Raw genomic sequence first — 19,407 nt, 5'->3', positions numbered from 1 at the left:
GCTTTACTGGTAGTTCCCTTTCCAGTGATTTAGTGAGGGGTTTAGAGAACAGATTCAGTATTTTCGTTTAGTGATGAAAGTGATGTAGGTATTTTCAACTAAAACTGTTTTCTTATCAGTAATATTGTGTTAATTTGAATTAATCTTTTCCTGCAGAATGAATTAAGTGCAGCAACACATCTGACTTCAAAACTTTTAAAAGAATATGAAAAACAGGTACCATTTATGAAAGTTTTAAAAGCATAATTTAAAACATGCAGTGATATTATGTATACCTATATACATAGAATTTCTCATCAAGAATCCTAAGTTTTTTTTAAATCCACAGAAAGTAATTTTGATATGCTATTGAAATTCCATTATAGCACTTATATCTAATTTTAATGATTTAATGTTAGATACAGAGGTTATCTAATTTACCTCTCTTATTTATACAAAAGAAACTGATGCTTACTTAAGTTACAAGGCTGGTTATTGAAGAAATTGGAGCAAAACATCAAATCTTTGAACTTCTAGTATGGTATACCTTCCTATACACCATATTAATTGGTTGCTTTGCAAACATTTTCATTAATGTTTACTAATTATATGAATTATACTATTTTATTAAATGATATTTTTAGAGCTTATTCAAAATTTTATGAGTTTTCTGAAGTTATTTAAAAATGTAAATTATTATGTCATTTACAAAAGGCATATCGCATTGGCCCATTATATCATCTCTGTGTCTCACTTTTTAGCATTTTCCACTGGGGGGTGATGATGAAGTTATGAGCTCCACTTTGCAACAGTTTTCAAAAGTTATAGATGAGGTAACTGCTTATTTTATTTTGCTTGAATAAGTGGTGTTATAATTAAGTTACTCAAGTTCTTTAGTTTTTATTGGAAATGTTTATGATTATATGAGTAAGCCTCTATTAATAAAAGATTACTATTTAAGATGGACCTTATTTCCACATCTTGGTGTCTGTCTGGTAAAAGCAATACTTTGTTTGATGGAAACAAGTTTTCCAGGAATAAACATACATAGATATGCTCTCTTAGTCCATGTAACATTCAATCTTTCAGTGTGTTGTTTGATGTAGGCAGGGATTAGAAGAGTTAAACTGTGATCTATACTTAAGCTCTTTATGGTTTCTGTCTTTGGCCATCAAGCAACATTTTAACCATTCAGTTCATTAATACTTCCATCCCAAACAACCAATCCCAACCTTTAATTTCTCTAACCAGTCATCAGAACAAAGCATTAAAAAAAGACCTAGAATAAATGAATGGGACTGTATCAAACTAAAAAGCTTCTGCACAGCAAAAGAAACCAACAAAATAAAGAGGCAACCAATTGAATGGGAGCAGATTTTTGCAAACAATGCCTCCAATAAGGGGCTAATGTCCAGAATATATAAGGAACTCATACAACTCAACAACAAAAAACCCAACAATCCAATTGAAAAATGGGCAGAGCACCTGAAGAGACATTTCTTCAAAGAGGACATACAAATGACCAATAGACATATGAAAAAATGCTCAATATCACTAATCATCAGAGAAATGCAAATAAAAACCATAATGAGATGTCACCTCACCCCAGTTAGAATGGCTATCAACTAGACAAATAGTAACAAGTGTTGGAGAGGCTGTGGAGAAAAAGGAACCCTCATACACTGTTGGTGGGAATGCAGGTTGGTGCAGCCGCTGTGGAAGGCAGTGTGGAGGTTCCTCAAAAAATTATGAATAGAATTACTGTATGACCCAGCAATCCCTCTCCTGGGTATCTACCCCAAAAATCTCAAAACATTTATCCATAAAGACATATGTACTCCGATGTTCATTGCAGCTTTATTTATGGTGGCCAAGAAGTGAAAACAACCAAAATGTCCTTTGATAGATGAATGGATAAAGAAGTTGTGGCATATATACACAATGGAATACTATTCAGCCATAAGAAAAGATGAAATAGTACCATTTGCAATAAGATGGATGGATCTTGAGATTATAATGCTAAGCAAAATAAGTCAGACAGAAAAAATAGAGAACCATATGACTTCACTCTTATGTGGGATATAAAACTGAAAACAACAAAAGAACAAGACAAACAAATGAAGAAACAAAAACTTATAGACACAGACAATAGTTTAATGGTTACCAGAGGGTAAGGAGGCAGGGAGGCTGTAGAAGAGGGTAAACGGGGTCTAATATATGGTGATAGAAGGAGAACTGACTCTGGATAATGAACACACAGTGTGATATATAGATGATGTATTATAGAATTGTACACCTGAAATCTATGTAACTTACTAACAGTTGTCACCCCAATAAACTTTAATTGAAAAAAAAAAAGACCTAAAAGTTAGGTGGAAAAGAGGTAGTGAGATGTTTGGAGAGTTCATAACTGTTCTCTATTAGTGCAGTGAAAGCTCTTCTTTTCACATGAGCCATTAGATAGTTCTGTCTTTTCTAGTCTCTTAACTGGAAAAGGAATTTTTTGAAATGTTTGAATAATTCATTATAGCAAAATATTGTCCCAGGAGATCGATATAAAGAAATATTTATAGGAAATTTTTTCTTGTGGTAAAATACCACAAGAAAACATAATATAAAATTTACCACTAGCGACATTTAGTATATTCCCAATGTGCAGCCATCATCACTGATGTTCTAGAACATTTTTATCATCATGGCAAAGGAAACCTTATGCCCATTAAGCTGTCACTCCCTACTCCTCCCTCCCCTCAGCTCCTGGCAGCCATAAATCTTTGTATGGATTTGCCTGTTCGGGGTATTTCATATAAATAGACTCATACAGTTTGTGGATGTTTGCATCTGTCTTCTTTCACGTAGCATAATGTTTTCAAGGTTGTAGCACATGTCAGAGTTTCACTCCTTCTTTTTGCTGAATGAAATTCCATTGTAGGAATATACTGCACTTTATCCATTTATCAGTTGATGGACATTTTGGTTGTTTTCCACTGTTTAACTAGTGTGAGTAGTACTACTCTGAGCATTCATGTGGTTTTTTTGTTGTTTTGTTTATTAAAACACCAGTTTCAGTTGTTTTGGGTCTACGCTCTGGAGTGGGATTGCTGGGACATATGGTAATTTTATGTTTAACTTTTTAAGGAACCACCAAATTGTTTTCCACAGCCTCTGCACAATTTTACATTCCCACTAGTAATGTAGGAGGATTTCAGTTTCTCCACATTTTCACCAACACTTGTTTTCATTTATTTTTATTATAGACATCTAAGTGGGTGTCAAGTGGTATCTCATAATAGTTCTGATGTGCATTTTCCTGATGGCTGGTGATCTGGAGCATCTTCTCCTGTGCTAATTGGCCATTTGTGTATCTTTGATGAAGTGTCTGTTCAGGTCTTTGCCCATTTTTTAAATTGGGTTCTTTGTCTCTTATTACTGAGTTTAAGAGTTCTTTACATACAAGTTTCTTGCCAGATACAAGTATGTGATTGGCAAATATTTTCTCCTATTCTGGGGATTATCTTTTTCCTTTCTTGATAGTGTCCTTTGATGCACAAGTTTTAATTTTGATGAAGTCCCAATTTATATTTTCTCTTTTTGCTTGTGCTTTTGGTGTCATATCTGAGAAACCATTGCCACATCCTATGTTTTCTCCTAAGAGTTTTGAATGGAATTTTTGACTATAATATTTTTTACTATATCACATAATGTTTGTGTTCTCATATGTAAAATGTATCAACACCTTTTTACTAGTTTTGTGTAATTTATATAATGCGGATTAAATATCTGTATAGTTAGTTATTTGGCTTTTTTGGTTTTTCTTTTACTAGCTTAGCTCTTGTCATGCAGTTCTTTCAACGCAGCTTGCTGATGCCATGATGTTCCCCATTTCCCAGTTTAAAGAAAGAGATCTGAAAGGTATTGAAGTCAAGCTTGTGCACTTTCATTAGCTGTTAGAAGAATAGTGCCTGTAAAATGCATATTACTCTATATTGTAACCATTTCTGAATACAGGTTGTGCCACTTTTACTTTAATTAGTCACTAAACATTTATAAGAGCTCCTGCTAGATGTTAGACTAGATGTCGAGGAATACTGACAGACTTTTCTTGAGAAAGCCTAGAGAAGGAGATGGGTAAAAAGATAACTATGATACTCTTATAATTAGGGAATGAGCAAGGTGTTGTGAGGGCTCAGAGGAGGGTGTCAGAAAGGCTTCACCAAGGATGTGACATGAGCATTGAACAACGAGGAGGAATTTGCCAGGAAAAAAAGTCATTCTATAAGATGGACTAGGAAGCACAAAGGGATGGGCTGTAGAAATACATGACTTGTTTTGAGAATGACAAGAATTTCAGTGGGGCTGCAATGTGGAATGTGTAGGGATGGCAGAAGACAAATCTAGATCATGCTAAAGACATTCAACTTGAGTTTATAAGCAAGGTCTTTAAGAAGCAGAGAAAGACAAACTTTGATTTTGGAAGGTGGAATAGAGTGGATTTGATGTCTAGGAGAATGGATTGGGAAGGTGTGAGAGTCCAGTGGGATACGGCCAAGGTCTGAACTGGGACAGTGGCACAGGAGATGGAGGTGTGTTTATGGGCTGGAGTGGCAGGAAATGGGGGTGCTGGCACATCTAGCAACCCATGACTTAGTAGTTTGTGGTGGTTTTCTCCCCCCATTTAGGATTATTCAGTGATAAATGAGAGTTTTATAGAATTGGCTCTGCTTTCTCATAATTTACAACCTTAGACAGTTATCCAGACTTACTTATTGGATGTGTAGAAGAATAAAACATTGAACTAATGTGTCAGTGGATGGTAAAATATTTAAATTATACATGGAATAAAAACAAATGTACTTCAGAGGTGGAGTTAATATTTGTGGTGGTAATCCTCAAGAATGGTCATTCCAGGGTCAAGAAATAAGGTCTCTTTTCTCAATCTAAGGGGACTGAATGTCATAATCTTATTAATAAAATGTTCTTTGTTTCTTATCCAGCATTTGATCTTATTAGAGTCAATCTCAAAAAATGAATTACATAATAAGTTAGATGCTAGTACTGAGAATATTTGGATGTCATAGAATTTGTAGTGGTTTTAAATTTGTTTATGTGTCACATTACTAATTTGTAGCAAGTAGATTTTCTGGAAATATAACTGTTGCTAATGATAGTAAATGTTCTGAAGACCCCCTGAAACACAGAATAACTTTTTCACTTTGAATGCTGAAGTATGAAATATTATTTGGAGTTTTAATTATAGCTCAAATGTCAGTTACTGTTTTCTAAACAAAATTTAAGGTATTTCATAAGTATGTTACACTGAAATTATTCTTGAACTTTTCCAGAAATACTGACATTAAAGGAAGTGTTTCAGATTGCGAGTAATGGTAAGCTTTTAATACTTTACACAGTTATTTCTTATAATGATGCATTTCTTTATCAACACAAATCTGTGGCCAGATACTATGCAATAATTGAAAAAACACACGAACCTAATAAAAAGTTTTGAATGAACATTATTTAAATCAATATTGTTATTTAAGTTTATGCTACAGAAAAATTTAAAAGGCTATCAAATCAAATCTTGTGATTTGCTATCTTCATAATACCCAAAGAGGTAGTATAGTATTTTCCCTTCCTTGTTTTCCTGTATATTCCAAGTTTTCTTTAATGAACATTTGCTATTTTTGTACTAAAAATACTTTTAAAAACTTTTAGTGGATTCTAGTTTCCTTTGAATTAAATGTTTTTACCCATTTCATAACTAGAAACATACTTTAGGGGAAATTTGGGTAGGGGAACATTTGGCTGGAGTGATCATATAGTAGGGAAATCTTACCTTGCTTTAGTACATTTGTTGAAAGATGCACATGTGAAGACCAGTTAATGCACAAGTGAAAACTCAGCATGAGTTGTGCAAAGTACTGTGGTATTGTTAATGGTCACTTCTGTTTTCCAGATCATGATGCTGCAATTAACAGATATAGCCGATTGTCCAAAAAAAGGGAAAATGACAAGGTATGATACATTCTTATTCCTTCAGGATCACAATTAACAGCTGTTTTCATTATGTGGTCTAGTTTTTCCTGTTTAAAAATAGTAGCCAGCACTTACTTTGTATGTTTTGCTGTATTGCCCTTAGTTTAGTCTTTTCTTATAGTTATTTCAAAGCCTTTCTAATAATTGTTAATCATCAGACTATTAGTAATTGGCTCTTTAAACAAAATACTTTTCTGCTGACAGAATTTTATAAGTAAACATAACTATTCCAAAAAATGTAATTGATGCCCCGTATATAACATTGCCACCTTTTGCTTTGTATTTTGATAGCGTTGCATTTGTTGTTTTTATTTGACCATGTATGTATTCCAAAGTGTCTTCTGAGATAAAGTAGTTAAAAAGTTGAAATGTTGCGTACATAATTCAGTGAAATTCTGTTATGAAGACCTCCTCATTTACAGGAAAATAAAAATATATATATATTTTAAAATATATATTTATATATATATTTTTATTATATAAAAATTTATATATATATATATATATCTTCAAGGAGTGAAATCCAAAATTATTACACTGTATTTGAGGAGAAATGCTTTTGAATAAAGAACAAAAACCAGAATGTTACCAAGTTCATCTGGATGCTCCTTAAGGTCATTTCTCTTTTAGTGCCTAATCTAAGGCTTGAGGAGTAGGCCTCCACTAGATGTTTGAGTGTCAGATGATTTCTGTGCCTGGGAGTTGGTGTCTGTAGGCTAGGCTGCAGCTGCTCTTAGGGACGAGTGACCACTTGTGGGAATCCATGATTGTGTAGGATTTACTGGGCAATAGCTACTGTGACACTGTGACACAAAGGGAATGTTTCTCACATAAAGTTCAGTACAGAGATCTTTCCGTGTCTAATTTTAGTTCACCGATTACTTGGTGCTATAAATATTAATAAAATATATACATTTTGAGATGTACATTACTTGTTACCTTGGCTTAGAGAAGTAGTTAAAGGCTCTATGTATGAATTTTGATATATTTTATATTGCCTCTGGCTGTTATAGGTATTTTTAAAAACATTCTTTTAACCAATTTAATTTCATTTAAAAAATTAATTGAGCACCTACTATATGGGGGAACAGTGTGAGTAGGCACCACTCCTGCCCTCAGGAGTGGACAAACATTTATTGAAGGCTGCCTATGTGAAAGCAGGTGACTGGACTAGATGCCAGAATATAGGGATAAAGAGAATGATGGGTTAACACTGAGTTATGTGCAGTAATGTAATAGAAGGCTTATCAAAATGCTGGGAGAGCACACAGAGGGTAGCAGTTAACTTTGGTGAATCGAGAAAAGTTCCACTTTGGGAGATGACATTTGCATTGAAGATGAGTGGGGAGACGGCATTCCTGGAAGAAAGACAGCCTTTGCAGAAGTACATGGCAGAGTCTGAAGACTGTAAAGTGTTTTGTTTTTTTTAATTTATTGGGGTGACAATTGTTAGTGAAATTACATAGATTTCAGGTGTACAATTCTGTATTACATCATCTATAAATCCCACTGTGTGTTCACCACCCAGAGTCAGTTCTCCTTCCATCACCATAGATTTGATCCCCCTTACCCTCATCTCCCTCCCTGTAAAGTTTTAAGAGCACTGGCTCAGAGTCAGAATGCTTGAGGACAAATCTCAGCTCTGCCACTTATTCTCCTGAGGTCACACACTGGTTACTTAATTTCAAGCTTTTATGCCTTTATCAAAAAAACTCAGTAGTTAATATGAAAATCTCAGTAGTTAATATAAACTCAGTAATGTAATAGAAGGCTTAGCAAAGCCTTTGGAGGAGGGCTCAGCAAAGGAACAATGGCACCTGTCAGGAGTTTAGTCCTAGAGAGAGCTGCCCCTCCAGCCATTACCCTGAAGCCAGGCAGTTCAATTCTTCCCCGTATGTCCCTGGCACTCTTCGAGCTGCTGCCCCAGTGCTGGAGCTCAGAGTGTGTGAGTCTGTCACAAGTAAGTCTGTGTGTGGGCCGTTTGAGAGGAACACCTGGGATTCCAGTAGCCCTCCATCTCACTCAGGCAGAATTCCCGCTGATTTTCACAGCCAGGTGTTGTGGGGAGTCCTCTTCCCACCACTGGTGATCTGGGCTGGGAAGCCTGATGTGGGGCTGGGGCCCCTCACTCCCCAGGGGGAACCTCTGCACTTGAGATGTCCCTCTTGTTTCTTAACCGTCACACATGTGTGTGGGACCAGCCTGTTTTGAGTCTGCGCCTCCGACCAGTCACTGCCTGGCTTTTTTATATCCTTAGTTATAGGAGTTCTGTTCAGCTATTCTTCAGTTTGTTCTCAAGACTGGTTGTTCTGTAACTTACATGTAATTTTGTGGGAGGAGGCGAGCGTAGGGTTCACCTACTCTGCCATCTTGACCGGAAGTCTCCTCCAGGAGTTCTAATAGCTAAGACAATAAGACAGCTATGCACAATTGCTGTTATGTACCTTTTTCTTTGGGGAGGCTCTTCCTCACAGTCACTACTAAAGATAATTCAAAATTAAATAAATAATAGTGTTTTTAATCTTTTCATTTAAAGATGAAGTATGAAGTAACAGAAGATGTCTACACTTCCAGGAAAAAACAACACCAGACCATGATGCATTATTTTTGTGCATTAAATACTCTTCAATACAAAAAGAAAATAGCACTATTAGAACCTTTACTTGGGTACATGCAAGCTCAGGTGAGTACTGTACTGGGTTTTGGATTATAACTGCCCTAAAAACTTCATATTAAGTATGGTATTTCTGTTAAATATAAAGATATTACAAACTAAGGTTAAAATACATATTTGTGTCTGTATTTTAAAAAGTCATGGAAGTGTTTAGGAGAACGGTTTTCCTTGCAGGTGATGACTTCAATTATTTTAGGGTACATGAAACCACTTACCTTGTATCTAGATCTTGTCCATTACAGTTGGGGACAGGGAATAAAAAGCTGAATAAATTCTGGAGTTACGGCTGTTTCAGGAGCTTCCACTCAGTCTTGCTTCATAATAGATCTGAAAGAGAATTTTGAGTTCATCTCATGTTGCGTGCATACTTCCTGAGTTAAAAATAATAGATGAACACCAAAGTGTCCTTAGAAGTGTGCATTAGGAAGGGTGATGGAAAATTAAATTTAGGTAATATAAGATGAGATGGCAGTCCCCTAAAAATCAAGAGTTTAAAGAAATTTGAATATTCCTTCAAACATATGTGCTTATTATTCCTCAGATATAAAACTTTTTTATCTTTGTATTAAACATGAAATCGTTTATCCATATGACTTACTTGAAATATTTTAAAATTTATTTTCCAATTTAAAAAAATTGCTTACCATATGCATGTATTAATATATAAAAGGATATACAGTGAAATTTAAGTTTAGTTTCTTCAGTGGCTTCTTGCCCGGTAGAAGTCATTGTAAACTACAACATATTTTTACATAGATGGGAATAATCCTTTGTTTTTTACTTAAATCTTAGAATTTATTTATATGATTCACTTAAAATATTCTGTTTGTGTATGTGCATGTTTCTGTTGTTCACCGCCCCACTCCTACACTCTCTTGCCTCAGATAAGTTTCTTTAAGATGGGTTCTGAAAATCTCAATGAACAACTGGAAGAATTCTTAACTAATATTGGAACAAGTGTACAGAAGTAAGTATTTTCTTCCTTAGAATTGAAAATGAAGTTATGTGAATGATAAGTTAACAGCAAATGCCATAATCTAAAAATATTTACCATTTTATTTCCTGAGGGGCTATTTTCTCTGCCATGAGAGTGTTTCTCGCATGGCTCATGGACACTTGTTGGTTTTTTCACCATCTTTTCCACAGAATCCGAACTCTGAATTTCATAACAGTGTCATTTCTGATGTTATTTTATTGATTCTAAACTTGGTTTTATGTATGAATCTAACAAACACATAATAGTAATTGTCCCATAAGTGAACTGTCTTCACAATTACTTGAAATGTGGGGGATGGATGGGAGATTACTAAACCAATCTTGTTTTCCAAGCAATGAAAGCTTAAAGAGAGAGAGAAAGCAAGAGAGAAAGCAGTTCTAATCAGGTTCAAAAGTCTAAGCAGTGATGTGGTCAATCTGAGACATAGAGAGGGAGACAAAAATGACTGTTAATTTTAAAGGCACAGGACAGAGCAGTTTGAAAATACCTCTAAAGTCATTCATTCAGTATGGCTTCATTAGTTTTTGAATTTAATATTGTTTCCAGAATATCTTAAGTTTCAAACAAAATGTAAAGGTGTTTTATAACATGTTCCTATTACTTTAACCACCCATGCCACTGCTGCTCTCTCTAGGAAAATATATACAGAACATACACAGATAAATGTTATTGGTAAGTAAATAAGCTATTGTGGTTGTTAGTAAATAACCTGTTCTCTATATTAGTGTTCGCAGGGAAATGGACAGTGATGTAGAGACCATGCAGCAAACAATAGAGGATTTGGAAGTAGCCAGTGACCCTTTATATGTGCCTGACCCAGATCCCACGAAATTTCCTGTTAATCGAAACTTAACCCGAAAGGCTGGATACCTTAATGCTAGGAAGTAAGAAAACGATTGTTATTTTCATATATTGTGTATCATCTAAGGTAGTAGCAAGTGAATATGATATATAATTGGTATTGTCTACCAAATTGTTTTGATTTTACTAAAGGTTGAATCTTTTTAGTTAGTGGTATTAGTATTCATGTGAACTTTTTGACAGATGGGCACATGAATAATTTTCAAAAGTAAAATTCCGTTTAGATATTAATCAAATAATTTAGAATTATTTAAAAGTGAAACCAATTTGAGACTACATAAATCCAGCATAATGTGAATGCTATCAAATGTCACTTATCATACTTTAGAATATATGTCATTACACCATCGAGTCAAATTTTAGTTTTTACATGAAGATAGGATAAAGCTAGTTAACCTTAGCACTAAATACTTTTCTTCTGAATTTACACCCTTGAAAAGGTGACCTATATTTTATGGAACTTTATTATAACAGCTGCGATTTGATAATTTTCAGCCTTGTTTTAGAAATATATGTACTTGTACACCCATTCACACAAGTGGGTCAGCATATGTGAATTTATTTTAGAGCCTGAAAAACTGATATTTGTATTTTCTGGGCACCTTGGTGCTTTTTTGCAAACTGGTTCTTTGTGATGGACTTTATCTTGTGTCTGGCTTATGATGAGATTTCATGTATGTTATTAAAGAATGAATGTACTTTCTTCATTTAGTAAAACAGGCTTGGTGTCATCTACCTGGGACAGACATTTTTACTTCACTCAGGGTGGAAACTTAATGAGTCAGGCCCGTGGGGATGTGGCAGGAGGCCTGGCCATGGACATAGACAACTGTTCAGTGATGGCTGTGGACTGTGAAGACAGGCGGTACTGTTTTCAGATCACCTCTTTTGATGGAAAAAAGTTAGTATTTTTCCTACCATAAATAAAATCTGTAATATTTTGAACTACTGAAATGCAGGCAGATTCCTTTTCTTTCAGACATTTTGATATTTTGGTCTTATTATATTTATTAAGATAATTTTCTTTTTAATCTTATAGAAATTAGTTGAATTTTCCTTTCTGACTTGGTTAAATGATGCCTTAATATTTTGAGGTTGTCAAAACAAGGTAATATGGTAAAGATGTACGATTTCATGCTGAGACTGGTCACTGAAAATCCTGCATGATGTGGAGAAGGCAGCACAGATTAGTGGAAAGAGCCTCAACCTTGGGGTCATAAAGTTCAAATTCTGGATCCACTACTTACAGTGTGGTCTTAGACAAATTATATAACCTTTTCTTAGTTCCATTTTTGTATATGTGAAATGGGGGGAGTCATAATCCCTACTTTGTAAATTGTTAATGAAAAATAGAAATCTTAACATGTAATTGCCTAGCATGTATTATGTGCTAACAATAATGTTATTTTTATATTTTACTTAAATATTTCTGATCAAATTAATTATTTAGTCTATTACTGTGTATATGCCATTTAGAAACTTCTATTCCCTTTGCATTAAATGAGAATCCATAGAGTTGCCTTTAGAACAAATTTTTGAAAAGCACAGAAACATATAAAAAGGAGTATGAAAAAAAGCTAAATCTCATTAACCAGCAGCAGCAATTAACTTTCTGGTCCATTGCCTTCCAGTTTTTATTCTCATTACAGTTTTTAACAGTTGAGGAAATATTGTATATATAATTTGGATCTGCATTCACTTATTAAAAACATTTTCTAATGGCTACACTATAATATGGTGTACAAGGATATACATCATAATTTAAAATTTTTCCTAGTGATGTATGTTTAAGATATCTGCAATTTTTTCCCTACTTAATTAAAATACTGTTTTTGATCTTTCTTGTTGTTGAGAAGCAGCTTTGTGTTCCCTAAAAGACATTTCCCCCCTATATTTATGGACATTCAGATGTTATGGCTCACTATCTTTTATCAAAATGTTTAATTTTATATTCCTTCTATAAACATAATGAATGCCAATTACTGTGTGTTAGTTATCATACTCGATATTGGAAGTCCCTGTGTTCATTTGTCAAAGTTACCAAATTGTTAATATCTTACTACAAATATTTATCTTTTTGTATTTTCAATTTTTTGCTAATGCTTAAATGATTTCCCATTCCTGGTTTTATTCAAGATTAGTAAAAATTATTTTTTGTCTGATTCTTAAAACATGAATATCTATAGCTAAGCTAACTATCCCTACGTTAGTGATTTATTGAAAATATTTAACCATATTCAAGGAGAAATAATCAATAATGAAATAAAATTGTTTTCCTTTAGTATCACTGATTTGTATTTGAAATATGTTTAAGTGTCAGGTTGAAATGGCTCGTCTTAGTTACACTGGACCTTTGGTCTAGACTGTCTTCTGAAAACTAGCACTTGTTTCTTTTTTGGTACATTTTGGCATTGATGGCCAAAGTCAAGAGCTGTTATAGTCTGAGTCCTGATGCCTCCGGTGGTCTCCTTTTCCTAAGATACTGGTTGGTTGTATGTTTGGGGATTTTTGTTTTTAATACTGATTGGTTTTATATATACCTTTAAAGATAAAAAATTTTCTCAGATCATGTTGAAAGTACTTTAAGAAAAAGTTGATGGTTAAACTTTTTGTCTTTTTTTTCCCCCAAGATCTTCAATTTTGCAAGCGGAGAGTAAAAAAGACCACGAAGAGGTAAAATTTTATCTAGTTAATTTTTTCAGCAACATTAATTTTTTTCAGCAACATCTTAAGATATTTTGCTGACAAAACACATATTAATGTGTTTATTATAGAAATTTGAAATATTCTGGTTAATTAAAAATATCTTTTTAATCAAAATCTATTGTCCTTAAGCAACATTCTTAAGTTTTGCAAAGAATTTTACAGCTGGACCTCCAAGGGGAAACCTTAGAGATCATCTCTCTCCTGTCTTTTTAAAGGCTCAGATTTAGAAATGACCTTGTGACTGTTGCTTTCTGGCAGGCTGTTAGTATCATGAGGCAACAGTTTAATTTATTTGCTTCTCTCACCAACCCTCTGAGACAGTATTTGCTGCATTAAGAACATAGTGGCAGCAGATGTGACATGGCAGGAAGCAACTAAAACTTAAAACCTTGAGAAATGAAAGACAGAAAAACAAAAATTTGGGAATGTCTATTCTTCCTCACAAGTCTTTTATTTTTGGTTCCATTTTTACTTCTAGTACACCAAATATGGAAGGTAAGTTACTACCAAGAATTGATGCTTCAAAAGCCTTGTCTTGAGAAATACTCTTCAATGAAAATATATTATAGGTTGATTTTGAGCTATTTTGTCAGGTATTATTATTTTGTGTTGGTAAAAGACCAGGTTAGAAATTATGTAGAGATCTACCCTTATTTACTTCTCGTGAAAAAGAGTAGGTATTACAATTTGGCTTTGGTCTCTGAGGAACACAGACAAATGTCTGCTCTCTTCAGGGTTTACCAAACGGAATATTAGTTTAGTGAGGCTTGTCAGGCCCCGGAATTCTTGAGAGTGAATCAGAAGTGTGACGCAGAGAGCATTTTCTATGTTAATCATTTATAAACTTGAAAGAACGGAAGCATGTAAAATATATTCACCCGGATATATTTAGTTCCTAACTTTGCATTGGTGTTAATCATGATATCTGAGTCCAGATTGTCTTGTTTGGTGGTGATTAAGGGGGAAGTGATATAAAAAGATTAAATATAGACTACTAAATTATAATTTAACATGATTGCTATATTTTAAATTTCCTTGTATGAAATAAATTTAGAATTTTAAAGTAATAAATGTGCAATGTTCTGTTACACCCTCAAATATTACATATATATGCTTATGTATATAGGAAGGTATTTATCTTATAAGAAAGATTACGTGATACTTCTAATGAAACATCTCATTCAAATATTGAACACTCTTTTAGAAGAGAAGCTTTGTAGAAAAAATATTAATCATATTTTCTATTTTTTTCTCTTGCAGTGGATCTGTACAATAAACAACATATCTAAACAAATATATTTAAGTGAAAATCCAGAGGTAATATTTTTATTTTATCATATCCAGGTCTGGTAAAATTGAATAATTCTGTCACTAACATGGCTTTTTTAATTAAGTCATAATTCTCAAGTTCTGTAATCTTTTCATTTGCCCTTGAATGGGTAGCTTTAATGTATCAAATGTATAATGAGTTTCTGGTCTTCCTAGAACAACAAATTATTTCACAGGTACTGAAATCAATCAGCCTACAAATACTGGGCACCGACCTTATGTTTAGCACTGTGCTGAGCACCATGGAGAAAGGGGGATACAGAAGAAAAATAAGCCATGGCTTCTGCTGTCCAGAGCCTATGTGTATGGGAAGACAAAACTAAAACTTTTAACGTTTCATATAAACAATATGTAATTGAAAACATACTGTGATGACTAAAAGCTTAATGTTTGAGACCATTAAGATCAGTGTGGACTTTAGTTTTAAAGAAAACTCTGGAGATGGTGGAAATCTGAGCTGGGTAGTATTTGTCCATATTTTGAGTAAAAGAGAAGACATTACAGATAAGAGAATAGAAACGAAAGCACAAATGTAGATATGGTATGAAATCTAATAGTGTAATTGGAGTTGAAGTTTCTTGTTGGAGAATAAAACTGAAACCTGCATACCAATCACCTGGGGATCTTGTTAAAATGCGTATTATGATTCAGTAGGTCTCAAATGAGGTGGCCTGAACTCTTAATTTTGCCAATTATACTGTGAGTAGGAAAGGTATCAAACCAGATGAACTCAGTAGTGTAGACATAGCCATAGGTGTAGTCCAAGCAATACAGGCCAAACCCAGGGGTTCAGAGAACCCTGGAAGGAATCAAGTGGGTCCACACTGCACTGGAGTTGGGAAAAGACTGGGCCTAGGACAGGAGCTGTCTGAACTTTGCCCGTCTCAGTGGGCCTAGCTATGCCACGAACCTAGGTGTCTCCCAGGGCTGGGTGGGGGCTGATGCTTTCAGTTGAGGCAGAGCAAGGCTAATTTCTTTAGGAAGTCCTCACCTTTCTAAGTCTTAAACTATTGATTAATTAAACAGGAGGGTATGGGGACATGTAGGAGTCCATTATCATAGTTTAGGCATGAACTGGGTGGTAACTGAGGAAAGAGAAAACATCATGAATCATAGAAACAGGTAAAAAGAAATTGAGTGGACTAGTTCATAACTGGACTTTACGTCAGGATGAAGGAGACAAATTAAAGATGACTTCCAGGCTTTAAACCCAAGTGACGGGGACAGAAAAAAAAGAAGAGTTCTGTTTTTATCATAATAGCTGTGAGGTGCCCCTCTAGATGCCTAGGAAAAAGTTTTGAACCAAAGAAATTAAATCTCAGGCCTCCAATATATTAGTAATTTCTGTTAGTTTTATAGTCTTACGAGTTTAAGAAATCAGTGCTAACTGTAGAGAAGCCTTTTGCTTTTTGTAACTTGATTTCCTGCCAATCTAGTTTTTCCTTTCTGTTACTTGAACAACAACAAAAATGAAATTTGTGACATGTTAATATCTAGGGAATAAAACAGAGGAGATAATGTTTCGATTTGAAAAATTCAGGCTTATTGTACTTTCCTATCAATTATCAGAACTCTTAAGTTTTATTTCTTTTCTCAAAACTCTAAGTTTTAATTCATAATTTCCAGATTATCCAGAATTATTTTGTCTATATTAATGAGAAGAAATTTTGATCAGTTTGTGGCATTGTCTTAGTATTTTTGCTAACTGTAAGACACAGAAATGTAAAAATATTTTGTGATTATTTTTTCTCATATAAATACCATTTTATTTAGCTTGTTTTTTAAATAAAAGAATAAGTTTATAAATATGTCTTATGGAAAGCTTTCTTTCAAATTTGGTCTGAAATTATCCATGATAACTTTATTAATTAATAAATATATAGATATTTCTGAGCATAAATAGATTCTGGAAAATTATGAAAACTTCAACAGCATTATAAAATATTTTAATATTTTGTGACTATATCCTACTCCTAAATTTCTTTATTTATCAAATGTATTGAGTTCCTAGTATGCCAGGCACTATACTAGCTGCTAGCAATACAAACCTTAATCCAAAAAAAAACTAGTAGTTAAAAATTTGTAAAGACAAAAATAGTATTTCCTACTGTGTATCTTAATAGAAAAATATCAGATTGTTCCTCCTACATTTACAGGAAGAGGAGACAAGTTATAACGCTGCAAAGTTAATTATGTATCTTAATATTAAAGTACATGGAACTGCTTTAGTAACTCCAGTTTACATCTTATGTGTAACTCAAGATCATTCTGACAGTTCAGAGTTATAGTCAAACTTTTGGTATTTTTGCTTTACTAATGTTAGTTTTTTGCAAAACAAAATAGGAAATTGCTGCACGAGTAAATCAGTCAGCTTTGGAAGCTGTCACTCCTTCTCCATCTTTCCAGCAGAGGCATGAGAGCCTGCGGCCAGCAGGGTGAGTTATCAGACTATGGGTTATTTAAAGAGCTGTATGGGCTATTGAAAGTGTTACTGAACACTTTGATTTCAGCAGTGCTGCTTATATGAGTATGAAATAGCTCCCCAAACAACATAGAAATTATATTTTAAAATGGGTAAATTTACCAGCAAGAGTGCTAAATAAATAATTCCAAACTTCCCTAGTGTTTGTCTCTAGACTGAGGTGATTTATGTTTTTGAATTTAATAACTGGAAAAAAAGTCCATTGTTAAGTAAGTAGTTATGACTTGGGATTGTGTTTATTGAAATTTGTTCTCTTCTCATTGACTTACAAAACTGTATTTTCTCATAGTTTAAATGTTTGATTTCTAAAAGAGAAAACTAAATGACTTCTTGTTTTCTTCTGTGTTTAGACAATCGCGACCACCGACAGCTCGAACCAGCAGTTCAGGATCCTTAGGATCTGAGTCCACAAACTTGGCTGCGCTCTCGCTAGATTCTCTCGTTGCCCCAGATACCCCCATACAGTTTGACATCATTTCTCCTGTGTGTGAAGATCAGCCTGGCCAGGCGAAAACTTCTGGCCAGGGAGGCAGGTGAGTGATGGCATCACAGGAATATTGTGCTATGGTCTGTAAAGTTTATGATTCCATTTCTATGTTTGAGAGTCATCTCTTACATATCATGTGCATCAGCCATGCTGTACTTTGTTTAATTACCTAACATAATCTTGATAGTTGGGGAAGAATCATCTCAAGCTTTTCTGTTTGTTTTCTGCCTCAGTTAAATGAGTTAAGATAATTTAGTTTTAAAAATATTTAATTCTGAATTGCTTATGAGGTCTACTCTTTAGGTATTTGCTCTTAAAATTGAAGAAGAAAGCTGACATAGGTTCTATTACATCTTTAGGTCATGAAACTATTTTAAAATTTCTTTTGTGTAATTAATACTTGTGCTATACTAAAGAGGGAGGTAGCTTCCATCTCTAGATAGCTTTTCTTCTTGTGTTCTGTTACATATGCCTTGAGAAATACAGGTTTAAAATTAGAAAATGTTGAAATTATTATAGTTAGCCTGTGACATATACTTAGAGAACCTACAAAGAGCTCTTTACCATCCCAGGAAATGGCTGGCATTTTTCTCGAGTAGCTAAAATTGAAGCTAAATCAGCTGTTTCTCTGTCCTAGTTTATTTAAATTTAAGAACTTTTACAACATGGTGTATTATGGTGTTGATTTTTGTGTATGTGTGGCTGAACTTCCAATTCATCTACGTTTTCTAAAATGCTGCCACTTGAAATTCAGCCTCAGTGTGAGGGCAGGGGCCTTCGTCAGAGTAAGTTGGTCATCAGTAGTGTTCCTTAACAGGATGGGGTATTTTAGAGTTTCTTTAAAAATGCATGTATAAGGTATCCTGACTCTTACTTTTTAACTCTTGATTTCAGTGAGATACCTTCATGTGGCTCATTGTAACTGACCATTGGTTCATAATTTTTTAAAAACTTTTCAGGCGTACAAATCCATTTGGAGAATCTGGAGGAGGTACAAAATCTGAAACTGAAGGTAAAACACACATGCAGTATTCTTACATGTTACAAATTCTCAGCAGTTAACTATGTGAAGAATTTGTTGTTTACATTTATTCTGCTGTATGCTGTTTTAATGGTATCTTTACTCCACAATTTTCTCTTTTTACTCATAGTACACGTAAAGCAACTGAACTTAATTGGACATAAGATTTCATAATTCACACAAAATTCTAGAATATCAAACTTTTGACTTCATGGTCAAAGTCTCAGTGTATAAGATAGCCTTTAAGCTTTTCCTAACAGCAGGTGTTTTTTTCTGATACTAGACAATAACTCTTTTTTTCTTTTTCCAGTAGCTATTTATTTTTACATAATTTCAAACTTACAGAAAAGCTGTAAGAATAGTCAAGGAATTTTTACTCAGAGGTACCAATTGATAAAGCATAACGTTTGCTATTTGAGTTTGAAACCTTAATTTTTCTGTAATTTGAACCCTCTAGTTAAAAATTATTCCTAAATACTTATGCTAGATTGAATTTTTCACTAGAAAATCTAAAAGAAGGCAGTATATTTTATGCTGTAGGAAAAGAAATGTGGGATTTAAGAAGACATAATGTACCTTGTTCTGTCATAGATTCTATTCTTCATCAGTTATTTATTGTCCGATTCCTTGGTTCCATGGAGGTGAAATCAGATGACAATCCAGATGTTGTTTATGAAACAATGCGCCAAATCCTAGCTGCCCGGGCCATCCATAACATCTTTCGTATGACAGAATCACATTTATTAGTCACTTGTGATTGTTTAAAGTAAGTAGTAACCTCTCCCTCAAAAAACTGTACGAAAAAATAATTTCATAATTTTAGCCTAATTAAATT

The 19,407-nt window shown here is 34.0% G+C and overlaps 1 protein-coding gene across 2 annotated transcripts in view; it reads left to right on the top strand.

The window, feature by feature from the left end:
* Positions 1-19,407, top strand: part of APPL1 (adaptor protein, phosphotyrosine interacting with PH domain and leucine zipper 1) — a 34,031-nt gene that overhangs the window by 6,563 nt on the left and 8,061 nt on the right. For both annotated transcript variants that reach the window (XM_081072625.1, XM_081072626.1), the window contains exons 3-17: positions 157-216; positions 741-812; positions 3,804-3,891; positions 5,322-5,363; positions 5,936-5,994; positions 8,552-8,698; positions 9,574-9,656; positions 10,412-10,570; positions 11,260-11,448; positions 13,178-13,220; positions 14,514-14,570; positions 16,926-17,017; positions 17,415-17,597; positions 18,511-18,563; positions 19,164-19,338. In XM_081072625.1, coding sequence (XP_080928751.1) covers positions 157-216; positions 741-812; positions 3,804-3,891; positions 5,322-5,363; positions 5,936-5,994; positions 8,552-8,698; positions 9,574-9,656; positions 10,412-10,570; positions 11,260-11,448; positions 13,178-13,220; positions 14,514-14,570; positions 16,926-17,017; positions 17,415-17,597; positions 18,511-18,563; positions 19,164-19,338 — 1,502 coding nt within the window. The remainder of the gene's footprint in view (positions 1-156; positions 217-740; positions 813-3,803; positions 3,892-5,321; positions 5,364-5,935; positions 5,995-8,551; positions 8,699-9,573; positions 9,657-10,411; positions 10,571-11,259; positions 11,449-13,177; positions 13,221-14,513; positions 14,571-16,925; positions 17,018-17,414; positions 17,598-18,510; positions 18,564-19,163; positions 19,339-19,407) is intronic.

The sequence above is a fragment of the Rhinolophus hipposideros genome (assembly GCF_964194185.1).
Source record: "Rhinolophus hipposideros genome assembly, chromosome: 14".
Lineage (NCBI taxonomy): Eukaryota > Metazoa > Chordata > Mammalia > Chiroptera > Rhinolophidae > Rhinolophus > Rhinolophus hipposideros.
This window is presented reverse-complemented; position numbering and strand designations above follow the sequence as displayed.